Source organism: Netta rufina (genome assembly GCF_964035555.1).
Source record: "Netta rufina genome assembly, chromosome: 27".
Taxonomy (NCBI): Eukaryota; Metazoa; Chordata; class Aves; order Anseriformes; family Anatidae; genus Netta; species Netta rufina.
This window is the reverse complement of record NC_140151.1, coordinates 871,327-892,282: the sequence shown is the minus strand read 5'-3', so window position 1 is coordinate 892,282 and position 20,956 is coordinate 871,327. Positions and strand designations below refer to the sequence as shown.

Here is a 20,956-nt window from a genome sequence, read left to right as displayed (position 1 = left end):
CACCCCGCCCCCGGCCAGAGCCTGTCGGGAGTTGTAGTCCCCGCCGCGGCGGGGAGGGCCAAGGAGGCTCCCGCTGGAACTACGATTCCCAAGATGCCGCGCGGCGGCGCGGGCCGCGGCCATTACAGCTGCCCCCTCCCCAGCTGAAGGGCCCCTCGTCCTCCGCCGCGCTACGGGGACGACGGCGGAGGCCGCGCGGGAGGGGGAGGGCGGCGGGGCCGGGCCGGGCTGTACCGGGCCGGGCCGTACCGGGCCGGGCCGTGCCCGCTGTGCTGGCGGGGGCGGTGCTCCCGCCGGCGGCCGGGACTTCCTGTGACGGCCCATTTCCTGCGCGGATGGGGCCGGCGGGGGGCGGTTGCGGCGGGGTCGGCCCCTGACGGGCTCGGTGGCCGCCGGGAGCTCCGCCAGGCAGCGATGCGGGTCCCGGGCCCTGCCGGCAGGCGGCCCCCGCCGTGAGCCGCCCCGCGGGGAGCCGCTGGGCTGCGGCAGGCCGGCCGGCCGGCGCTGCGGGGTGCATGGGGGCGCCCCCCGCCCGCAAAGAGGTACCGCGGGGGGGGGGGCGGCTCTGGCAGCCGGGGGCGGCGGGGCGCCGGGCCGGGCCGTGGGGATAACGCCCGTGTCCCGCCCCCCCCCCCCTTTCCCCCCACCCCCTGGTTTTGCAGGTGTGACTCCTCCGGAGGACGGCGCTCGGCCCCGCAAGGCCAGCGGCCCCGGAGCCCCGCGGCCGGGCTCCAGGAGCGAAAAATAAAAAAAAAAATAAAAAAAATAAGGAGGGGGCGCGGGACCCTGAGGAGAGCATCGCCCCCCTTCCCAGGCGGCTGCTGCCTCCCGAGAGATGAAGAAGTTTTTCGACTCGCGTCGGGAGCAGGGCGGCTCTGGCCCCGGGTCGGGCACCAGCGGCGGCGGCGGCGGCAGCGGAGGCCCAGGCAGCGGGTACATCGGCAGGGTGTTCAGCATCGGCCGCCACCAGGTGACGGTGGACGAGGTGCTGGCCGAAGGTAGGAGCCCGGTGCCCTCTGCAGAGCGCCCTGCCGCGCCTCTCGGCCCTCCCTCTCTGCCTCGCAGAGCCGGGAAGGCTTCGGCCTTTCCTGGCACCCCACCTCCCCCTCCGTCCTCGTCTCCCCTCGTATTTGATTGTCCTTGACAGGCGTGCGGGCCGGTGGCATCTGCAGCTGGCGTTTCTGGTCTTCCCATGCATAAGTCCTGTGTGCGTTTGCTGGACTTCTAGTTGTTCGTTGTTTGTGGTTTTTTTTTTTTTTTTTTTTTTGTGTGTGTTTTTTTGTTTGTTTGTTTTTTAATGCTTTAGGAACTGCAGAGACTTCAGGAGTTAATGGTTTCCCACCTTGAAACTGTGAGGCTTTTTTTTTTTTTCCCCAAGTCTCTGGTGGAGAATAAGGTACTGTAAGTAAAGTAGTGGCCTTCCCTCTAACTTTCTTCAACCAAGCCCCTTCATTCCTACCTTAAGCAGGTAGGAAAAATACCCTGGAGTAAATTCCTTGTATATATTTGGCAAGCGCATATATTGAGTAGAGCTAGCTGTGATCTGGGATGAGGGATTGCTGTTCATGTGGGGTTTCTGTAGGGGAAATGGTAATCCCAACTGCATTAAAAAAAAAAAAAATTACAGAACTAAAAACGAATAGTATGAATTATAAAACTCTTACGTGCACAGTCCTTGCTGTGCAACAAGCTGGTGGTATTATTAATATTTGTTTATTTGTAATCAGCACTACTGCTTTAACTGTCATTTTACATTTAATTTGTTTGGACTACAGGGAATCTTATTAATGTCCCTGGCTGGTAACCTTAGCCTCGACCTTCAGAAAAATGTTGGCCTCTGTAGACCTGCTCCTGGTCCATCTATTGTACAGCATCCTTTGCAATTTCACTCAAAACCTGTTTTGTTTTGATCTTGTAATTGTGAAGGAGAGGGTAGCTGTTCTATGAGAGCTGAGTGGGAGGACTTGTGTTGGCTTTTACAGAAAGAACTCTAAAATGGAAAAGGAACTCAATGTATGCTGTATGTGTTCAGGTTTGTGAAAAAGTCACCTCAGTGTAGAAGGAAATAGATCTGTAACTGTCTTTCAGATAGGTTTTGATGCATGCTGAGCTGAGGGGAGCATCAAAAACAGCCCTTCAATGAATAATTACAGTGATTTATTTTTTTTTTCCTGACATGAAATTTGCAATATGGATTTACCTTGGCTGATACTTGTAAGGCCTTAGGAGTTTAGGAGCTAGACAAGCTAAACCTGAGATGCTCTCAGTCTGTGTTGTTTTTTTTTTTTTTTTCTTTTTTTAATGCAGTCTGGCCTTATCCTGATAACATGGGAAAGCGGAGACTTTTTTTTTTTGCTGATGAATAATCTGTTGGCAGGTTCTGCCTGGGTGCTGATGGCACCAGGAGGTGTCTGTGTATGTCACTGGGCTCTCTCCTGCCTGGCACGCCCAAGCCACAGCCAGCAGAGGTGCTGGGGGGGTGGCACAGATTTTGTGGGCAAAGGGCTGCGGTGTGGATATGCCAGCCCTCTGTGCCTGCGAGGGCTTCTTGCTGTGACTCCTGTGGACCTGCCTGGCCTCTGGGATAGAGCATGGCCTAGTGTTGACTACAGCGACTGGATCTGCTTGTGCACGCTGAACAAGGAGCAGCAGTCCTGTAAAATGGATGTTAAGTTCTCCTTTCCTGACCATGCTATAAGGCAAAAGACTCTGTGAAATGTGCTAAGCAGTTATTTTCCTCGCAGTGAGACTCCTGGTACAGGCAGTCCAAAATCCCTTTGAGTGGTGAATGAAGCCTCCAAGGAGACAAGAGCAAGGTGACTAATAGGTTTGCAGGTTGTCACCTTTTGAAGGAAATGGAGGGGCAAGTTCCATTTCCTTCATAGGTTATCTCAGGAGTCAACATGGGTTGTAAGTGCTGTAGCTTTGCATACCTCTTGCCTTATGGTATAGCTGTCTGTGTTCCCCAAGTGCTTGTTAAAAAAGAGAAGGAAAAAATAACTTTCATTGACTCAGCTAGAGATCCAGGGATCTCTCACACAACCAGGCCCCTGGACTGTTGAGGCCTGTATCCTTGGTTGGAAAACTGTTCTGTATGTGCAGTGAATTCTGGTGGTTCAGCAGGATTGAAAAGGCAACTTGTGAGGTCTTGGCTATTTCTGCTAAAAGGAAAAGTCTCTTGGGAAGCACTTCCAAGGAGGAGTGTACTACCTGGGAAAGACATATCCTTCATCACTGGTGTTTTAGAAGGGAGAGGATGGGCCTGTGTTCTGGTGCAGTGTGTGAAGTATAGAGAGTAAATGAGATGTAGAAATGGATTAAAAGAAGGATTCTATGACATAGTGATGGATGGTATGGGGGAGAGCAAGTAACAAGCTAATGAACTGGCTGAATCAGAACTTTCGGAATGAAAGTGTTGGTATTTACCTCAATATGTCAAAGCTGTGACCAGTCGTCCTCAATTGTGCTGAGCAACCCTGCTGAAGAAGACTGCTCCCAGGCCCAGGATGGGCGTCTTAATGCAGGCACTGTGATGTGTGCCAGATGACAGATGTCTCCATGTGTTCGTAGCCTCTTGCGTAGATTCCTCAAAATATCCGATGCAGTTAGGTGCACCCACCCCACCCCTTAAAATAGTTGTCTGGATGCTTGCTTTCCTGGGTGGTGAGGAACAACTCAAGGACCTTCCTTCTGGAAGGAACTGGATGAGAATAATATAAAAGGAACTTGAGCAATTGTTTGTTGGGTTATAATACTATCTATCTATATAAACTCTCTTGCAGTGCATTGCAGTAGGTGATTCTTGGTTGAGTCTCTGTAGTTGTATTCCTTTAATCCACATAATAGTATGAATAATCTCTTGAAAAATTACTGCCAAAGTTTTTATGAGGATTAACTGCTGTGGGAGGTCAGTACTAGCTGGCCTTGGAGATCTGCAAGGCCGTGGTTAAAGGCGATAGACAACATAAGCATGGTGCTGCAGAGGAGCTGAAGGGGTTATTACTGATTTTAATGTGACTTGTGTTTCACCCAGACCTGAGGTGAATGCCCAGGAGGCGTTTGAGTATGTGGGTGCATCAGGCTACTATCTTGCTGTTTTCTTTATGAAAAGAATCCAGAACACTGTGATCATGTTGGTTTCTGCTTTTTGTTTCTGCCTGTGTTTAAAAAACAAAACAAAAAACAGCACACTGGAGCTAGGAGGAGGAGTGTGTCTATAATGAGTGGGGACCAGGGCAGTGGAAACATTTAAAAGGATGTCAGAGATCAGAAATCTAGGAGTCTGTGGGATGTGCACATGTGGCAGGAGTACCATAAGCCATGTATGCTTATCTGAGCCTAAACGAGTGCAGTGGAGATTGAGTGTCCTGTTTTGGGGGTCTGTGTTCTTGCATTGCTTTGCATACCTGTAAGATTGTAGCAGAGTGCTGAATTGATCCAAGGTATGTAGGCATTGACAGATTTTTTTTTTTTTTTTTCAGATACTTGTGAGTGTGTGCTGCTAGCTAATGTATGTTTCAAAGCATTCAGTGGTGGATACTACAAACCAATGTAAAATAAACTTAAATTTGTCAGCTGTATTTTTTACTTTGTTTTAAAGAAATTATGAAGGTTTCATTGTGGCCTGATTTAGCAGGTCTGGAGACCGAAGTGTGCATGAAGAGCTTGGTAAGGCTGTGAATGCATGAGCTATGTCTGATGGGGGAAGGTGATCCCAGGAGCTGCCTATTTTGTGTGCTTGGGCTAACTGCAGAGGGCTTCTGCTGGCTGCTGCCTGCCTTACACCCAGTACACCCTTTCCCTGAACTTCTTGTGGTGTGCATCATAACATAACATGAAGTCAGTGACATCCTTTAAAATTACATGTGAACTTCTTCTGAAATAACTTCGACTTTCAAACAAGCTCCATCCAAGAAAAATTTTGCAAATTTACGTGAGCCTCAACCCAATTCCTCTGTGGTTGGGTTCAAGGCATCACTTGCGAAGTGTGTTTTGTCAGTTACTGCTTTCTATTTTCTGCCAAGTGCCAACTACTAGTCAGCTGACCACTGACATTTGGATTAGGAATTAACTATTCTATTCATATTACTCTCTTGGAATGGGATGCTTTGTTTTCCCTTGCTCTTCCTGTATACCTCATGAAGCAGGGCATGTATGCTGTGCTCTGCACTGGTAGATATGGTGTTGGTCCTGCTATCTCCTAGTAATTTTTTTATTTTTTTTATTTTTTTTGAGAGAGAGCAAGCCAGGCAAACTGATGAAGAATCCAAAGTGAGTTGCTGGGTAAATATCAAGGTATCCCAAGTGCTTTGGTGCTTTATCAGCACAGCTTTTGCTAGGGGCGGAGTGCGTGCTATGTCCTTAGCTTTAACCAGGAAGAAAAAGAAAGTGAGTGGATTTAACTGTGTAAAAAGTTGTACAGCCTAGAAACTTGCATTGTCTGTGTTCATTTCTAGGTTTTATGCAACACACCTGTGAAAGGGTCTGGGATTATATACAGGGATGGCTAGTGTCTTAGATAGCAGCTCTATTAGCTAAAATCATGTGTACTGGCTGTGTTAGACCAGCACAGTTACGGGAGTCAGGTTTCCTTCAGTCTTCTTCTCTGGAAGGTTTTCCGTGGAAAAAAATGAGTTTCTAATTGAAGGTTTCCTGCAACAGCCTTATGAGATGGTCAAATAGGGGACAGCTTAGATTTGGGGTTCTGGTGGGGTGAAAATAAAAGCTTAAACTATGCAACTGGGATCTTGCAGAAGAGTTCTGGTAGCTGTATCTGAAGTGGCTACTAACCTCTGCTCGCAACCCCAGCAGTGATAGTTTGGATCCAAGAAGAATAGGTACTCCCATAATGTTTTTATTATGTACAGGCCTTCTTCCCTTTTGTCCTGGAGCCATCGATAGTTGAAGAGAGCAGGTGGTAGGTTATAAATGTGCTGAAGACAAGCTGGAATCCACTTTGGGTTTAGCACTTGCTGCCTTTCAAGCTCACACACCTGCATTAATCATCCCTAATAGGGGGCAGAACTGATTAGGTGCTGCATGCTTGTGTTAAGAATGGAAGCTGCTTCCTTTGAAGATTTTTTTTTTTTTTTTTTTTTCAGTGAAAACGAAGCATCAGAGAGATTGTACCCATTGGAACAGCAGTTTGCCAGCTGCAGGACTTGCTGCTGCTCTTCTGGAAAGCCACAACAGATTTGGCTGGGTTTATACTGTTTACTTGTGTTTCCCATGTGGAAGGGAACAGGAAGTCTCTGAGGAGAAACATGCCATAAGCAAGCTGGGTTTATAGAACTCTTTTGATAGTGAGGGGTAACTGAAGAAATAAGTTTCCTGGGAAAGGATTCCTCCATTCCTCATTCTTGGATGGGGGTAAGAGAGGGATGTCTCTGTGGCAATAAGATATTAGATCAAATCCTGGCTGCTGTACTTCTTTGGTAATAGGAACAATGCTGCCAGCAATTTAGAAGTACAAGGAAGAGAGGTGGAAAGGCCTAACTGCAACACAGTTGCAAGGTATTTTCTCTCATTTCTGGATTTCTGTCATTATAGCAACTTTCCTTTTTTCCTCTTGTGGGAGGTACAGGAATTGCTGCTTAGTGAAGTGAAGGTTATTGATAGCTGTCTATAATACGATGCAGTAGAACGAATGGTAGAATCACATAGAACGATTGCTTGGAAGGGACCTTGCAAACCATCTAGTTCCAACCTCCCAGCCATTGGCAGGGATGTCACCCGCTAGATGAGTTGCCCAAGGCCTTCTACAACCTGGCCTCCAACACCTCCAGTGATGGGGCATCCCCAGCTCCTCTGGGCATCCTGTTCCAGTGCTTCACCACTTTCTGAGTGAAGAGTTTCTTCCTTATGTCCGATCAAGATCTTCCCTCTTTTAGTTTAAATCCATCCCCCCTTGTCCTGTCAATGTCTGCCCAAGCAAAAATGAAAGCAGAGGAGAGCTGCCACAGCTCCTCTAATATTAGGATCTCTTGTCACACTGTTGCCAAAGTATCTGAGCTCTGGCACAGCCTTCAAAAATGTCCTTCCATTCCTTTCAGGGCTGCTGGGAAGTATTATACTGAGATATGAAGGTGAAGCAATGCAGAGTATGCGTGGCCAAGTCAGGAACTGATCTCTGGCCTTCCAGATTGAGTGCTTTAATTGCAGTCTGTGTTTTCTCTCAAGTGCTGCCTCTGTCTGTTTTCGATGGGTGTGCTCTTGGCACATGTGATTTGGGCATAAATTTATGCTTGCTCTGTGGCAGAACCCATACTGACATCAGGACCCCAGGCCATGTGTCACAGGATTCGATTAAAGACTTTTTCGGAACAGAGTCTCATTGCATCTGGTTTGTTTCATGACTTTGCAGAAACAAATTACGTACCAGTGATGGGTGATCTCATAGATTAAAATAAACAAACAAACAAAAAAGCCACCAGCAGCTGGGTTCCCTGAGCAGAGACTTTGCATACCTAAATATCCACCTTAGTGTTGAGCCAGATGCTGGTACTATGAAGAGGACAGGTAGATCTGTTTTTGATTTTTTTGCTGTTAGGAACACGCAGATTTTATCTCTTATTTGATGTTTGTAGGGCTGCAAAAAGGAAGAGACACCAAAATCTGCCTGTGTGCATTTAAAAATGCCATCTAGCATGCTACTCTGGAAGGTGTGATAGTAAAATAAACGGTTTTATGAAGGTATATAAATGCACAGCTGTTATTCAGACCCTGAAACTTTAGCTTGTCTGCTTTACTTCTGTAAGATAAGCGATTCTTGCAAAGTTGACGTCCGCTTTGCTGCACAACTCAAATGATGGCAGTAAAATAAAGTCAAAGCTTGTCCCTTAAAGAAGTGCAGAATGCCCCGTGCAAAGTGTGACATGGCGTGGTGTGTGCAGGTGTTCCCTGAATGTCAGCTGATGTTCAAAGTGTCAGGATGAGCAAAATGAACCTTTGGTTTGATATGGTGTACCCATTTTGGTGGCTTTATTGCCATCCTGGCTTGCACATGGAAGCTGTTAAGATGTGGGAATGAGAGTGATATCAATCTCAGGCTTTTGAAGTGTAATACTTAAAAATGAACAGAAGTAATGAGGGCTTGTGAGAATAAGGGCTTGCCCAGAGGAGGGCTACTAAGATGATGAGAGGACTGGAGCACCTGTTGTACGAGGACAGGCTGAGAGAACTGGGCCTGTTTAGCCTGGAAAAGAGGAGGTGCGGGGAGACCTCATCAATGTATATACATATCTGAGGGGAGGGTGTTGAGAGAGCGGAACTGGTCTCTTTTCAGTTGTGCCCAGCGACAGGACGAGAGGCAACAGGCACAAACTGAAGCACAGGAGGTTCCAGCTCAGTATGAGAGGGCACTTCTTTACTGGGACAGTGCTCTGGGACAGGCTGCCCAGATAGGCTGTGGAGTCTTCTTCTCTGGAGACATTCAAAACCTGCCTGGATGCCATCCTGTGCAATGTGCTCTAGATGATCCTGCCGGCAGGGGGGTTGGACTAGTTGATCTTCAGAGGTCCCTTCCAACCTTGGCTGTTCTGTGCTTCTGAGAAGCGCATGAAGGTACGGGCCTATTGCTTCATGTGCCTTCACTGCGTGGCCTACCTGCAAAGTCAGTGATGCTTTAGTTACCTGTCATGACCCTCTGAAGGATTAATTGTCTCTGACTTGTAAAGTACTTCAGTAATAAAGACTTCATACATTGTTTTGTTGCTGCTTTAAAGGAGTGGGGGGAATGGATAGGAAATCCCTGCCTTATAACTGCAGTGCCTTCATGTGAAGGCTTTTGTGGCTGCTGTTGACTCTGGGGCTGTGGCCTGATAACTCTTCTCATGATCTGTGGCAGGAAGTATTTAATACCAGGGAACGTGTAAGTCAGTATATCTTTCACAAAGTTACTAAATATCCTTTTAAGTTATGAGAAGCATATGTGAAAGCATGTATGTGTGCTGTGGTGGTTCTGCCTGCTTTCCACCACAACCTCTCTCTCAATCTCCCTCCTGGAAGGGAAAGTGGGAGAAAATATGTTGGAGAGGGCTCTAGGGTTGAGATAAGGACGGGGAGAGCATTCCAGAATTATCATCACAGGCAAAACAAACTCAGCATAGGAAAATTAATAAAATGTATTACTTATTACTAACAAGCTACAGCAGTGAGAAATTACAAGCAAACTAAAAACACCTTCTCCCCATCCACCATCTTCTATGTCCTCCCCCTGAGCAGTGCAGGGGAACAGGGACTGGGGGCTGTGGTCCGTTCCTAACACTTCATCTTTGCTGTTCCTTCTGGGTCACTCTCTGCCCCTGTTCCAAACTGGAGTCCGTCCCACAGGTTACAGTCCTTCCCAAACTGATCCTGTGCAGGCTTTCTACAGGCAACAGCTCTTCAAAAACTGATCCAAATAGAGGTCTGTGCCACAGGGTTCATCCATCAGGAGCACACTGCTCCAACCTGGGTCCCCCATGGGCAGCAGTTCCTGCTGGGTCACCTGTGTGGTCTCCTGTCTACAACATGCAGTCCATCCTAGGGACTGCTCCTGTGGGGGTTCTCCCCAGGCCGCAGCTTCCTTCGGGCCACATCCACCTGCTCCGCTGTGGGCTCCTCCACGGGCTGCAGTGTGGAGATCTGCTCCATGTGGGACCCATGGGCTGCAGGGAGACAGCCTGCTCCACCAGGGGCCTTGCCACAGGGGACTTCTGCTCTGGTGCCTGGAGCACCTCCTGCGCTCCTTCTGCACAGACCTTGATGGCTGCAGAGCTTTCTCACTCCTCCCTGTCCCAGCTGCTCTTGTTCAGCAGGTTTTTTTCCCTTTCTTACAGAGGCTCTCACGCAGGCGCTGCCACCATCGCTTTTTGGCTCAGCTCTGGGCAGCAGTGGGTCTCTTTGGAGCCCTCTGGAACCAGCCTGTATCTAACATGGGGCAGCCGCTGTATTCTCATCACAGAGGACACCCCTGCAGCACCCTGCTACCAGAACCTGTCCACGTAAACTCAGTACATATGTATACACTTGCACATTAACACCCTTGCCTTTCTTTTTCAGCTGGATATCGTAGCACATCTTGTTAGGCATAAGCAGGGCATGCAGAGAGTGAATAACAAATGGCACTGTGAGATTCAGCACAAATAGACAAGAGCTGTTGGGTGGAGGGAAGAGGCAGTGGGATGTTTCTGGGGAGAGATTTGGGTTAAGGGCAGAGATACAGGATGGTTCAGTGGCTGGGAGAGAAATATTCTTTCCATGTAGGATCCCTGTTGCTTTGACTAGTGTTCTGCAAATGTCCCATTAGGTAATGTACATGCTTGAGAGGTGTCTGCCATACTCATCTGATGCCTGCGTGACATAGTTCCCACCTTGTGGTGCAGGCAGTGTCAGCAGGATGCTCGTAACCATGTTGGGGAGTAGGTGGTCCAGAGACCAGCTGATGTGCACTGCATACTGCCAGAAATTTCAGCAAGCTCATCTTGCAAAGTTGGGTGTTCTGACCCGCTCTCATTAGTGGCTGCGTATTCATGACGGCCCTGTTACGAATAAGTGAATTCAGACACGTGTAAGATGACACAAGAAGCCAGACCCAGTTGTCAGCTGGTGTGATCCTGCTCTCTTCTTTGGTTGTGCTTGTGAGGGGAATTAAAGCGTATCACAGAGCACTGGTGTGTGGAGTGTGGAATAGCAAAGGGTAAAGGAGAGGCAGTACGGCAGAGAGAAAGGGAAGGGACAGTACAGGCTTGGGTCAGACTTGGTACTGGGGTGCCTTGAGTGCATTTTCCTGGAAGTCAGAGCCTTCTTTTGGCCTTTACGTGTGGCTTTTACCATAGGAGGTGTTCTTACGGGTAGATGATTAATACATGAATGTACCTTTCTGTTTCTCTACCTGATTACCAGTTGTGGTTTGAACTGTTGTGCTCTCTGCTCTTCAGAGAATGTAAGGGTCTCCGTGTACTAGGTATCATTCAACCTGTGGTTCTGTGCATGGTTGTTCCCCTTCTCTTCTCTGCAAAGTAGACAAACAGATGATAGAAGAAAGGTTTAACAAAGTATTTTACAAATGAGAAACTGAAGCCCGTGAAGACATATTGATTTGATAAGGGCTACACAGGCAAGCAGTGACAAAACCTTGTATTAAATGCAAATGTAACTCCTTGTCTGGTTCTTTAACCACAGTGTCGTTAATATTCATGACTGCATAGAATTGAGGAATTTTTATCATGGATTAGGGCCTGGTGTGACATGCTGCAGACACAGAACAAAGACCGTCCGTGCTCCTGGGAGGTGCCTGGCTGCCCTCGCTTGTGCCTGCTGAGGCTCAGCATTTTTGTTTGGTACAGAAACAAGCTTGTGTGCCACTTTTTAGGAGTCATGTTCAGAAAGCAGCATCTCTAGGTGCCAGCAGCAGTAATCTTACAGCAGATCATGACGTGATAATTAATGCACAGTATCTTCTAATGATCTGTTGTTATTCAGAGACCACATGAAGCGCACAAACTCAACCTTGCTCACATAGCATTCAACAGAACATGTGACAGGATTAAACATGTATTGGATTTTTTTAAATTAAAATGATGCTATTTTTGGAGTGGGACAGATGGTGATTTTCTACCTTTTGCTTTTGTTTTAAAATTTAACAACATAAGAAGCACTTTGTACCTTTGAAGCTTTTTTGTCGCCGAGCAGGCTAGAAACGTCTATGCCAGTATATAATATCTAAGTTGGGCTTCTCAAGCAGTTATATAATTTCATTAGAGCTGATGAATTCAACCCCTAATATTATGAGATTTATGAGTAACAGTCACAAGACTGCAGTTTTGGACCCCTGCAACCCTTTCCTGTTCTGGACATCTGACAAATGAACAGCCAGGCATGTGCCTATTCATATCTTTTCTTCCTCACCGATGTATATGTGGAAAAACTCGAAGCCCTGCTGCATGTAGGGGTGACTTTTAAATGTGTTTTTTTTTTGTTTGTTTGTTTGTTCTCTTTTTCCTCCTCTCCCTTGGCTGAATGATAAATACGGTATGCTCCTGACTAACTGGTGGTTTGAATTCCCTGAGAGCTGTCTGGCCTGATAGTAGATACCTCTCTCCATCCTTGGCATGTACTGAGGAGTTGAAAAGTTCATTGCTGTCTTCAGGGTTTGGTTAGCATATTCTCTTGCAGAGAAGTGTTATGTAGTCCTTAACTGGTGGTTTTGTGTTACACAGTGAGGTGGCACTTCTATGGCTCACGAGTATACCTATAGTCATACTGGAGAACTAAAAAGGTTGAAGTCTGGATTCCTGGGTTTAAGTGGAAGAAACTTGTTTAAAACAAACCTGCGTATGCTGTTGTGGAGACCTTATAGTATCACATGGGCTGTAAGCTGGAGCGTTTCCTAGAATGTATGCATTAGGGTATCTCTTGTCTTTTAATGCTTTTAATGCTGTTTTGCTCAGTAGAGATGTCTGGGTGCTACCATAGTAATCAAAATTCCTAAATGTCTAACTTGTCTGTTGCCATGAGCTCTCTTTGGAACCTTGCATAATCGCTTCTCAAATGGCACTTGCTGTTTCCATAGCACTTAAGGGCTCCAGTAAGCCCAATCTGGTTGGCCCCTGCAAGCAAGTCCAGTTTAAAAAAAAAAAAAAAAAAAAAAAAGTCCCTGCCCTAGCCAGTCTTGGTTTCTCATTCCGCTATGGCTACAGACCTGCTCTCTGCTCAGCTAGTGTTGTTTTTCTCTCCAGCCCTGTCAGTGCAATTCTCTACTTCTTTGCCTCTTCCAGTGCAGTTTTTCAACTGCATGCAGTTGCAGCAGCCTCTTGCTGGTTTTGTGGTTCGAGTCATGTTTACTCAGAAAGTCATGCTCTGCTGCATGTTTATGCCATTGCTAATTTCACTTGGAGGTGAACGAGGTCTCAGATGTTGTTAGCAGCTGCTTGGAATAATAGCAGCTGAAACGTGCTTTTTAGAGAGCTGACTGATAACAAATGTTGTTTTTTTAAAGATGCGAGTTATTCAAGACATGTTAATTTTTATTTATCTATTTATGTCTTACAGTGGAAGTTCACCAGTTGTTGCAATAGTGGGAGCTGAATCTGTCTTGCTGAGTAACCTACTTGGAGGCAGCGTACCTTGCTGCACAGTAATAAAACACTGCTCCATCAGCTTCGAGTTTCCAAGTCTGCCCATCAGGGAGGAATCAAATGGAAGCACAAGACTGTAAAGCAGAGCACATGCCTAGCTAATCTACCCACATGAATATCTAAACTTGCTTCCTGTTTTGAAGCCTAATGCAATTCTGTAGCCTTTAGTGGGCTATTTGTTACAAATATTTATAACAGCAATTTCATTAGATTTAATACCCCTAAATCAGGGTGTTCAGGCTGAGAGCTATATTCTTGGAGGATGGGTAGTGTGAGAAGCTGTTGTAGCCCTTGGACTAGAACTTTTTAAAAGTACGTTTAATGTACAGGATGATTCTTGCCCAGTGATTATTTCAGGCTTGATAACAGATTAATTTCCTTTCCTATTTCCCACCATTCCCTTCCCTCCTTTCTCTGCTGCCTTGTGACTTACAGGTTCCTTTTCTCACCTTCTCCATAGAGCTGCCAGGAGCCAAGGGAGTGTCATCTCGGGGAGAGGGGTAGATCTTGAAGACCTGTCACGAGATACGGCCCTGAAAATGTGGAGAAATTAAGTTCATCTGTTTTAAATCAGGCCCATCAAAATAAACCCTGGAAAAGTGAGGGAGAGGCACTTCAGCTTTTTCCATGTCATCAACGCACCGAAAATGCCTGCAATTTAAATGTTTTGTGGCTGTTTATGTTAAAGATAATTGTTCACCCTAAAATTCCCAACAAACCCTAGAGAACCAGTCATATTTTCCTAAACTTAGGAGAGGTAAAGACCGTGCTTCTGTTCTGCAGTGGGTAACGTTTTTGGTTGTATCATTCTGCACAATTTAGGGTAGACACTCCTGACCGTGACTGCCACGCGAACATTAACTATGACATTCTACGTAAAAAGCACCCAGAAAGAGGGTGGAGCCTGTAAATCTAAATCTGCCTTGTCATGGCCTAGTTATTGCAGCAATGACACTAAGCGAGAGCCCTGTAATTATGTTGGTAATATTGGATAATCACATTAGGATTCTCAGCTATGGTAAGTCTATGTAGGGCTAACTAAGTCTCTGCTTCACTCTTGCTGAGAATCTGGCCCATCAGCTCTACGTGAGCTTAAGCCTTTGTTTTACCTTGGGAGAAGTCCTTTGCTACGTTAAATATGTTAGATGCTCTATTAAAGTTTGTCTGGTGGTATTTAAAGACTAGATGTTAAGTAATGCTGCAGCTGGAGCTGAGAGAGCTACTGCTGTCCTGGGCAATGAGAGGAATCTTTAAATTACGGGGCTCTGGCTGCACACCTTGGGCTTTGCAGTTCTTTGCCTTGCTGATGCCTGTTGTCTAATGGATGTGCATGACACTGGAGGGATTGTTGCTTCTTTTTTTCCCCCTTTCCCCCACCCACTGCATCAGCCGTGCAGCAGTTCCACTGTGTACCTGACACAAAGCTGATGCAGATGCTGGGCTCTCCAAGTCCAGTGAACTTGCTTAGCATGAAGCTGCTGAAGAGATTCTCTCTGGCCAGCAGCGGAAGCTTCTCTTGTTTTGAATGTTTGAATAAAATATGCAGACTGTATTGCTAATACGCGCAACATTACTTTGCAGAGACCAAATTGTTTCTAGCTGGAACGTGAGCTTTGTGGGGTATTTCTTGCTGCTTGAAATGCTTATCAGTGGTGGAAGAGAGCAGAGCCTGATGCCTGAGCCTTGAGACCTGGAGTTCCAGCACTGCATGTGCAGTTCTCCTGCCTGCCACAGGCTGTGTGAAACACAAGACTGAATGTGAGTTCAGGACTTTCTCTGCTCAGAACTGGTGTTGATATAAATATAAACCACGTGAACTGGGAATTTACCTTGATGTCCCAGGACTGCTTTCCTGTATAGATGAATATCCGAAGGTTAAACTCCCAGAGCTGTATCTTTCCTCTTGGAAAGGAGCGTGGGGAGCTTCACAGGGTCTGCTCCTGGGTGTGAAAGGTCCTGCATTACTTTTTCCACCATCTCATTTACTTCATAGCTACTAGGCCTGCAGAGATGATGGGCCTTGGTTCTCTGTGTTTTAGAGGCCTTGAGATGAAGGAGAACCCCAACAGTAGTATGCAGAGACCAGTGGTCCATATTCCCAATACATAGAGTTCATCTTAATAGCTTGTTCCAAATGCTATTCTCACCAGCCAAAAGCAGCTAGGAGAGGCAGGGGCAGGCCTTGTCGGTTGAAGCAGTCCCTTAAACTTAGCATGGTTGTGCTTTTGCATAAGTCAAGGGACTTTCTTTGTTTTGTTTTAATAAACAAACAAACATCATCATCAACAACAACAAAAAAACCTAAAGCTTGTTATTTCCTTTGAGGTAGAAAATCTCAGCTGAGAATAGACCTGTTTAGTTTAGCATTATCTGCTTTTCTCAGCTGGAGAGTCTGTTGGCAGTGGATAAGGGTTTTTGTTTTGTTTTTGTTCAGAACTGAACTCTGGTGTTTAAAACACAGGCACAAGCGTGCTGCTTGGAGTTAAAGGAGCCTGGTCTTCCTGGTTCTACAGAGACTACTTACTGCTTGTTCTGTTTTCTGTGTGGTGTCCCGTGTTTCACCCCTCTATTTTCATGGCCACCTTAAGAAAATTGTTCAAGTCAAATGTAGGGTTGTGAATTGTTCTCTGCCAGCCTGTTCTGTTTCAGCTGGTAACTGAGCACACCCTATCACTACTTTGTGCTTGAGCTTGCAGTTGGTTGATGCAGCTTAGCCTAGGTAAAGAGAAACCTAATTTTGTAGCCTGGATCATGGGAAACAAACACCAATTACATTCATGTACTCCTGAGACATGATGCAAGCCTGTGACTCTAGGATAGGCTATGTGTTTTCTGTGTGCACAACCTGAGGGTGAAGTATCTTCACTTAAGGATGTAAAATAGCATGTAAACACCCTAGTGCAACCAAAGGATTATGGAACTGGGTGAGAGAGTGAGTCATGGGTATTAATTAAATTCCAAACCCCAAGTGTCACAATGAATGACACTTTAACATGTAGTAATAAACCATCAAAATACAAACACAAAGGAGAGCATTAATACAACCAGCACTGCTTCATGTCTTTAGTCTTCGTGCTAGGTAATCCAGAAGAGACCTGCTGGGTACCATACCTCCATCTTTGCAGGTGTCCTGGAGAAAAGGCTGGCAGTAGGTTGTTAATATCTGTGGAGTGTCGGGTAAGAAGCTGGGGCTGAAATCAAGTCAGTGGAGAGCTTGGTGAGACTTCCTGGTGGTGATGGTAACAGCACCCCAGGAATAACTGCTCAGAAGCATGCAGAGAATGTATAAATAGAGTGGTTAAAGAGGGGGGTTAGATGGGTGGTCAGGAGTGACTGTTGACATTGCCAGCCCTGCCTCCAAGCAGGAGACTGAGTCGGGTGCAATCCTGTGCTGGTGTGGTGTGGTGACCTAGGGCCTTCTTGTTCTGCTGAGGCAGGCCTGTGTTACTTACCAGCATCTTGGTAAGTGGAAAAAATTACAAGTCAGTGAAGACTGACTTTTTTTTGCCAAAGTCTTTACCAGCAAGAGCTCCAGCCACATGGCCCAGGCCCCAGAAGGCAAGAGCAGGGACTGGGAGAATGATGAACTACGCAGTGTAGGAGAATATCAGGATCAAGACCATCCAAGGAACCTGAAGGTGCAGACATCAGTGGGGCCTGATGAGATACATCTGTGGGTCCTGAGGGAACTGGTGGATGTAGTTGCTAAGCCACCATCCATCATATTTGAGAAGTTGTGGGAGTCTGGTGAAGTTCCTGCTGAACTTTCAAGGGGAAACATAATGCCCATTTTAAAAAGGGAAGAAAGGAAGGACAGGGAACTACAGGCCAGGCAGTCTCACCTCTGTGACTGGCAAGATCATGGAGCAGATCCTCCTGGAAACTCGGCTAAGGCACATGGAAAATAAGAAGGTGATTGGTGACAGCCAGCATAGCTTCACTAAGGGCACATCGTGCCGGACAAATCTGGTGGTCTTCTGTGATGGGGTTACAGCATTGGTAGATAGAGGAAGAACAACTGGAAGAATATACCTGGACTTGTGCAAAGTATTTGGCACTGTCCCCCGTGATATCCTTGTCTCTAAATTGGAGAGGCATGGATTTGATGGATGAACCATTTGGTGGGTAGGGAATTGGCTGGAGAGTTGCAATCCAAGAGTGGTGGCTGACAGCTCAATGTTCAGGTGAAGATCAGTAATGAGTGGTGTTCCTCAGGGGTCGGTATTGTGACTGGTGCTGTAACATCTTTGTCAGTGATGTGGACAGTGAAATTAAGTGCACCCTCAGCAAGTGTGCTGATGGCACAAAGCTGGGTGGTGCGGTCGACACGCTGGAGGGAAGGGATGTCATCCAGAGGAACCTGGACAGACTTTGAGGTGGGCCTGTGCAAATTTCATGAGGTAGGTCCAACAAGGCCAAGTGCAAGGTCCTGCATCTGGGCCTGGGCATTCCCAAGTACAAGCACAGGCTGGGTAGATAATGGATTGAGAGCAGCACTAAGTAGAAGGACCTGGGGGTGCTGGTTGACAAGAAGCTTTACATGAACCAGCAATGTGTACTTGCAGCCCACAACGCCAGCCATGTCCTGGGCTGCATCGAAAGCAGTGTGGGCAGCAGGGGAGGGACGAAGGGGATTGTCCCTCTCTGTGCTGCTCTCGTGAGACCCCCCCCGGAGCTCCGAGGCCCCCAGCACAAGAAGGACATGGAAGTATTAGAAGGAATCCAGAGGAGCCCACGAGGATGATCGAGGGGCTGCAGCACCTCTGTTGTGAAGACAGGTTGAGGGAGATGGGCTTGTCCAGCATGGAGAAGAGAAGGTTCTGGGGAGACCTTAGAGTGGCCTGCTGGCCCCTAAAGGGGGCTGCAGGAAGGCTGGGGAGGGACTCTTGTCAGGGACTGTGGTGATAGGAGAAGGAGTAATAGCTTGAAAATAAAGGGGAGTAGGTTTAGATTAGGTATAAGGAAGAAATTCTGTCCTATGAGGGTTGTGGCACTGTAACAGAAGCTGTGGATGCCCTATCCCTGGAATTGCTCAAGGCCAGGCTGGATGGGGCTTTGGACAACCTGATCTAGTGGGAGATGTTCCTGCCCATGGCAGTGGGGTTGGAGTTAAATGATCTTTTAAAGTTCCTTCCAACCATTCTCTGATCCTATTGCAATTTGGAGACAGTGAAGTGAAAGTTGGTGACAGCCTACCTTGTCCATTAATCTTGTAATTGTTGGCCTACCTGTATTCAACTTCTCTGGTTCTCACTGGGGCAAGAATAAACTCCTCTTTTTTATGCAAACTTATGTTAGTCATAAAGCTGTGAAACCGCTAGAAAGAAGTTTGACGGCCTCAAGTGCTCACTGTTTTGGATGCTGCTGAGGTGGAGATGACCATAAAAAAGAGAATATTTGAGGCCACCCTAGTGATCCTGCAGTTATCTGCTTAACTGCAGCAAGCCTGAAGTTTTCACGCAGGGAAAACTGAAATGCCCTTTGTCTGCAGACTCATAGTAGTAAATTAACTCCTACTGTCTCCTGGAAAAGCAGAGGGTGTAGGAAACACTATTGGACTGTATCTGTGGTTAATCTTAAAACAGACTGAAGAAAGTTTGTGAGTAACAGATTTAATGTTCACTTCTAAGACTAGATTCTTGTCTAGAGTCAGGGCCCTTTGCGATATGTGGTAGAACCAGGAAACCTCTGCAAATGTGTCTTCCTGTTAGTAATATGTTGTGCCATACCCAAGGGGTGTTGAGAGGGTTTTCTGGTCCAGTCCCGCTAGGGTGACAGAACAACAGGAGGTCTTTCATAGGACCTGCTGATCCTATTGACTTGAACTGTGTATTGGATATCAGGGGGTTGTTCTGTCTTGTTGCCAGCGTAGGTCTGTTTAGCAGGTATGCTACTTTCCTGCAAAAACCCTGCTGAAGTGCATTGTATGCAGAGAAGAAGGGAGCTTAGCTCTGAGGGTGTGCCCTGGAAGGCCTGTGTCTGAAAGGATTGATGTTGCCAACTCTGCTGGTACCCGAATCTGTTGCTAGAAGCCGGGCGACGTCAAAGTCCTCAGCTGTCTGAGGAGGAAAAAACAAAGGAGCACCTTGGGGACAGCAGCAAGCAGCTGATGCTGCCCACAGCCATGTGCTGCTGCCTGTGCCAGCAGCAGTTTCCCAGCAGCAGCTGAGAGGAGATGGGGAGCGGGCTGGTGTCACTGCCTTACTGCAAGTGGCTGTAGTCTGGGTTTTTTTTTCTGGCCTTTCTCTGGTTGAACACCTGGAGGTGCCAAAGCAAATCTTACAGCGCAAATCTGCTTTCTGGAAATGGCCCCCAGGGCTCTTGTCTGCAAGGCAGATGTCTGTGATGTGAGCTGTGTAAGCATGCCTTTGCTTTCTACTGCTGCCATAGCCCATGTGTTCTTATACTGACTTGCGTGTTATTTGCTCAGGTACTATTTTTTGTTTTTGACTTTTTTTGTTAATCCTAGGCTCTCCTGCATTAGTCCTGTAAAAGACCAGGATGTGAGGCAAAGAAGACATATTTGCAAATTGCTTGTGTTTCTGACAGTCTCCATCTCAGGGAAGTGGGAGCAGAGAGAACGTTCCAGGTTGAAATCAGCAAATCTGGGATTTATGAGTATCTTCTGGACTTTCTTTGACCAGTGATACAGCAGTGATCTTGAGCATTACGCCCTGACACAAAGCCTGACTCATCACTGTGGCTTCTTAACTAAACCTCGAAAGACTTTAAAAACAAGTCCTGAGGGGGTGGTTGTGTTTTTGTTGTTTTTTTTTTTTAAATGACTTATTTAAAGATGTTAATGCTGGCATCACTCTGTAACTCTAAGGGCATTGTAGATGATTGATAAAGCAGAAGAATAATGTGCAGTGTATCCTGACTGTTCCAATTCCCTGTTATGTATCAAGGGCAGAGCACTTCGCAATACCGATCCCGGTTTGTGGGAGGATTTTTAAATAAAAACAGGTAATATTAGAACACAAAACTTATTTTGGGGTGAAATATCCTGTCCTGAAAACAAAGAGCTCAGAACTGATGAAGAAGTTGTATCCAAAGGAGAAAAATGATATTTGAGATTATACCTATTTTAATACCCTTCTGCTGGGCAATGAAAGAGTGGAATAAAAGATAGCAGAAAATATAGTAGTGCAGATTAATACTGACAAAAGTAGTGCCTAACACAGCTGAGTAGTGGAACTACAGTTAAAATTAAAAGCCTGTATAAAGATAAATTTGCAAATATGTGTGGAGGATAATGCAAGATCACACAAGACATGATCAGTAAGAGACTATTTCCTAAGCTTTCCTCCCCATTATCGTCATATTCTTGGGATCGAGTGTTGTGGCTTCTACAGGCAGTGCTGGCTGAGCCTCCTTTTGACAGCAGAGCTTGTCACAAAGATTTGATGCTTTCTAGAAGTAATGGGAGGTTTCTCTGACTGTCTCTGTGGCTTAGCACCCCTAATGCATGTCTCAGGAGAGTATTTTAGGGGACCTTGTGTGTTTTTTGTCTTGTCATCTTGTCAGATGAGTCACTTGTCCGTCTTTATCCTTGCTTTATAGGTGGGGAGAACTGAGACTGTTCATTCTTGAAAACTAGCACTGAGAGCTGCAGGAGAGAAGTACTGGTACATTGGAGTGCTTTTCCTTGATGTGCTTGCAGAGCTTGATGCTAGTGTTGGCTGAACTTGGCTGTTGTCTAAAATAATTACAGATGGTAGTATTGCCTAACTTTGTCCAAACTATTTTTCTTGGCCTTTTTTGTTTATAGTGAAGGGTAAGTGATTCCAAAGTGAAGGTTTGCTGAAGCTATCTTTGTTCATGGAAATGATGCCCTG

General features: G+C 46.4%; 1 protein-coding gene across 8 annotated transcripts in view; it reads left to right on the top strand.

Moving 5' to 3' along the window:
* Window positions 1-318: 318 nt before the first annotated feature.
* Window positions 319-20,956, top strand: part of AAK1 (AP2 associated kinase 1) — an 89,312-nt gene continuing 68,674 nt past the window's right edge. For 7 of the 8 annotated variants that reach the window (XR_014619159.1, XM_084302284.1, XM_084302287.1 and 4 more), the window contains exons 1-2: window positions 319-542; window positions 663-998. Coding sequence is in view for 6 of the 8 variants with exons in the window: in XM_084302284.1 (XP_084158410.1) it covers window positions 836-998 (163 nt within the window). In the remaining 2 variants the exon portion in view is untranslated. Of the gene's footprint in view, window positions 543-662; window positions 999-20,711; window positions 20,747-20,956 lie in introns of those variants that run through there. The other variant, XM_084302285.1, reaches the window with a different exon arrangement.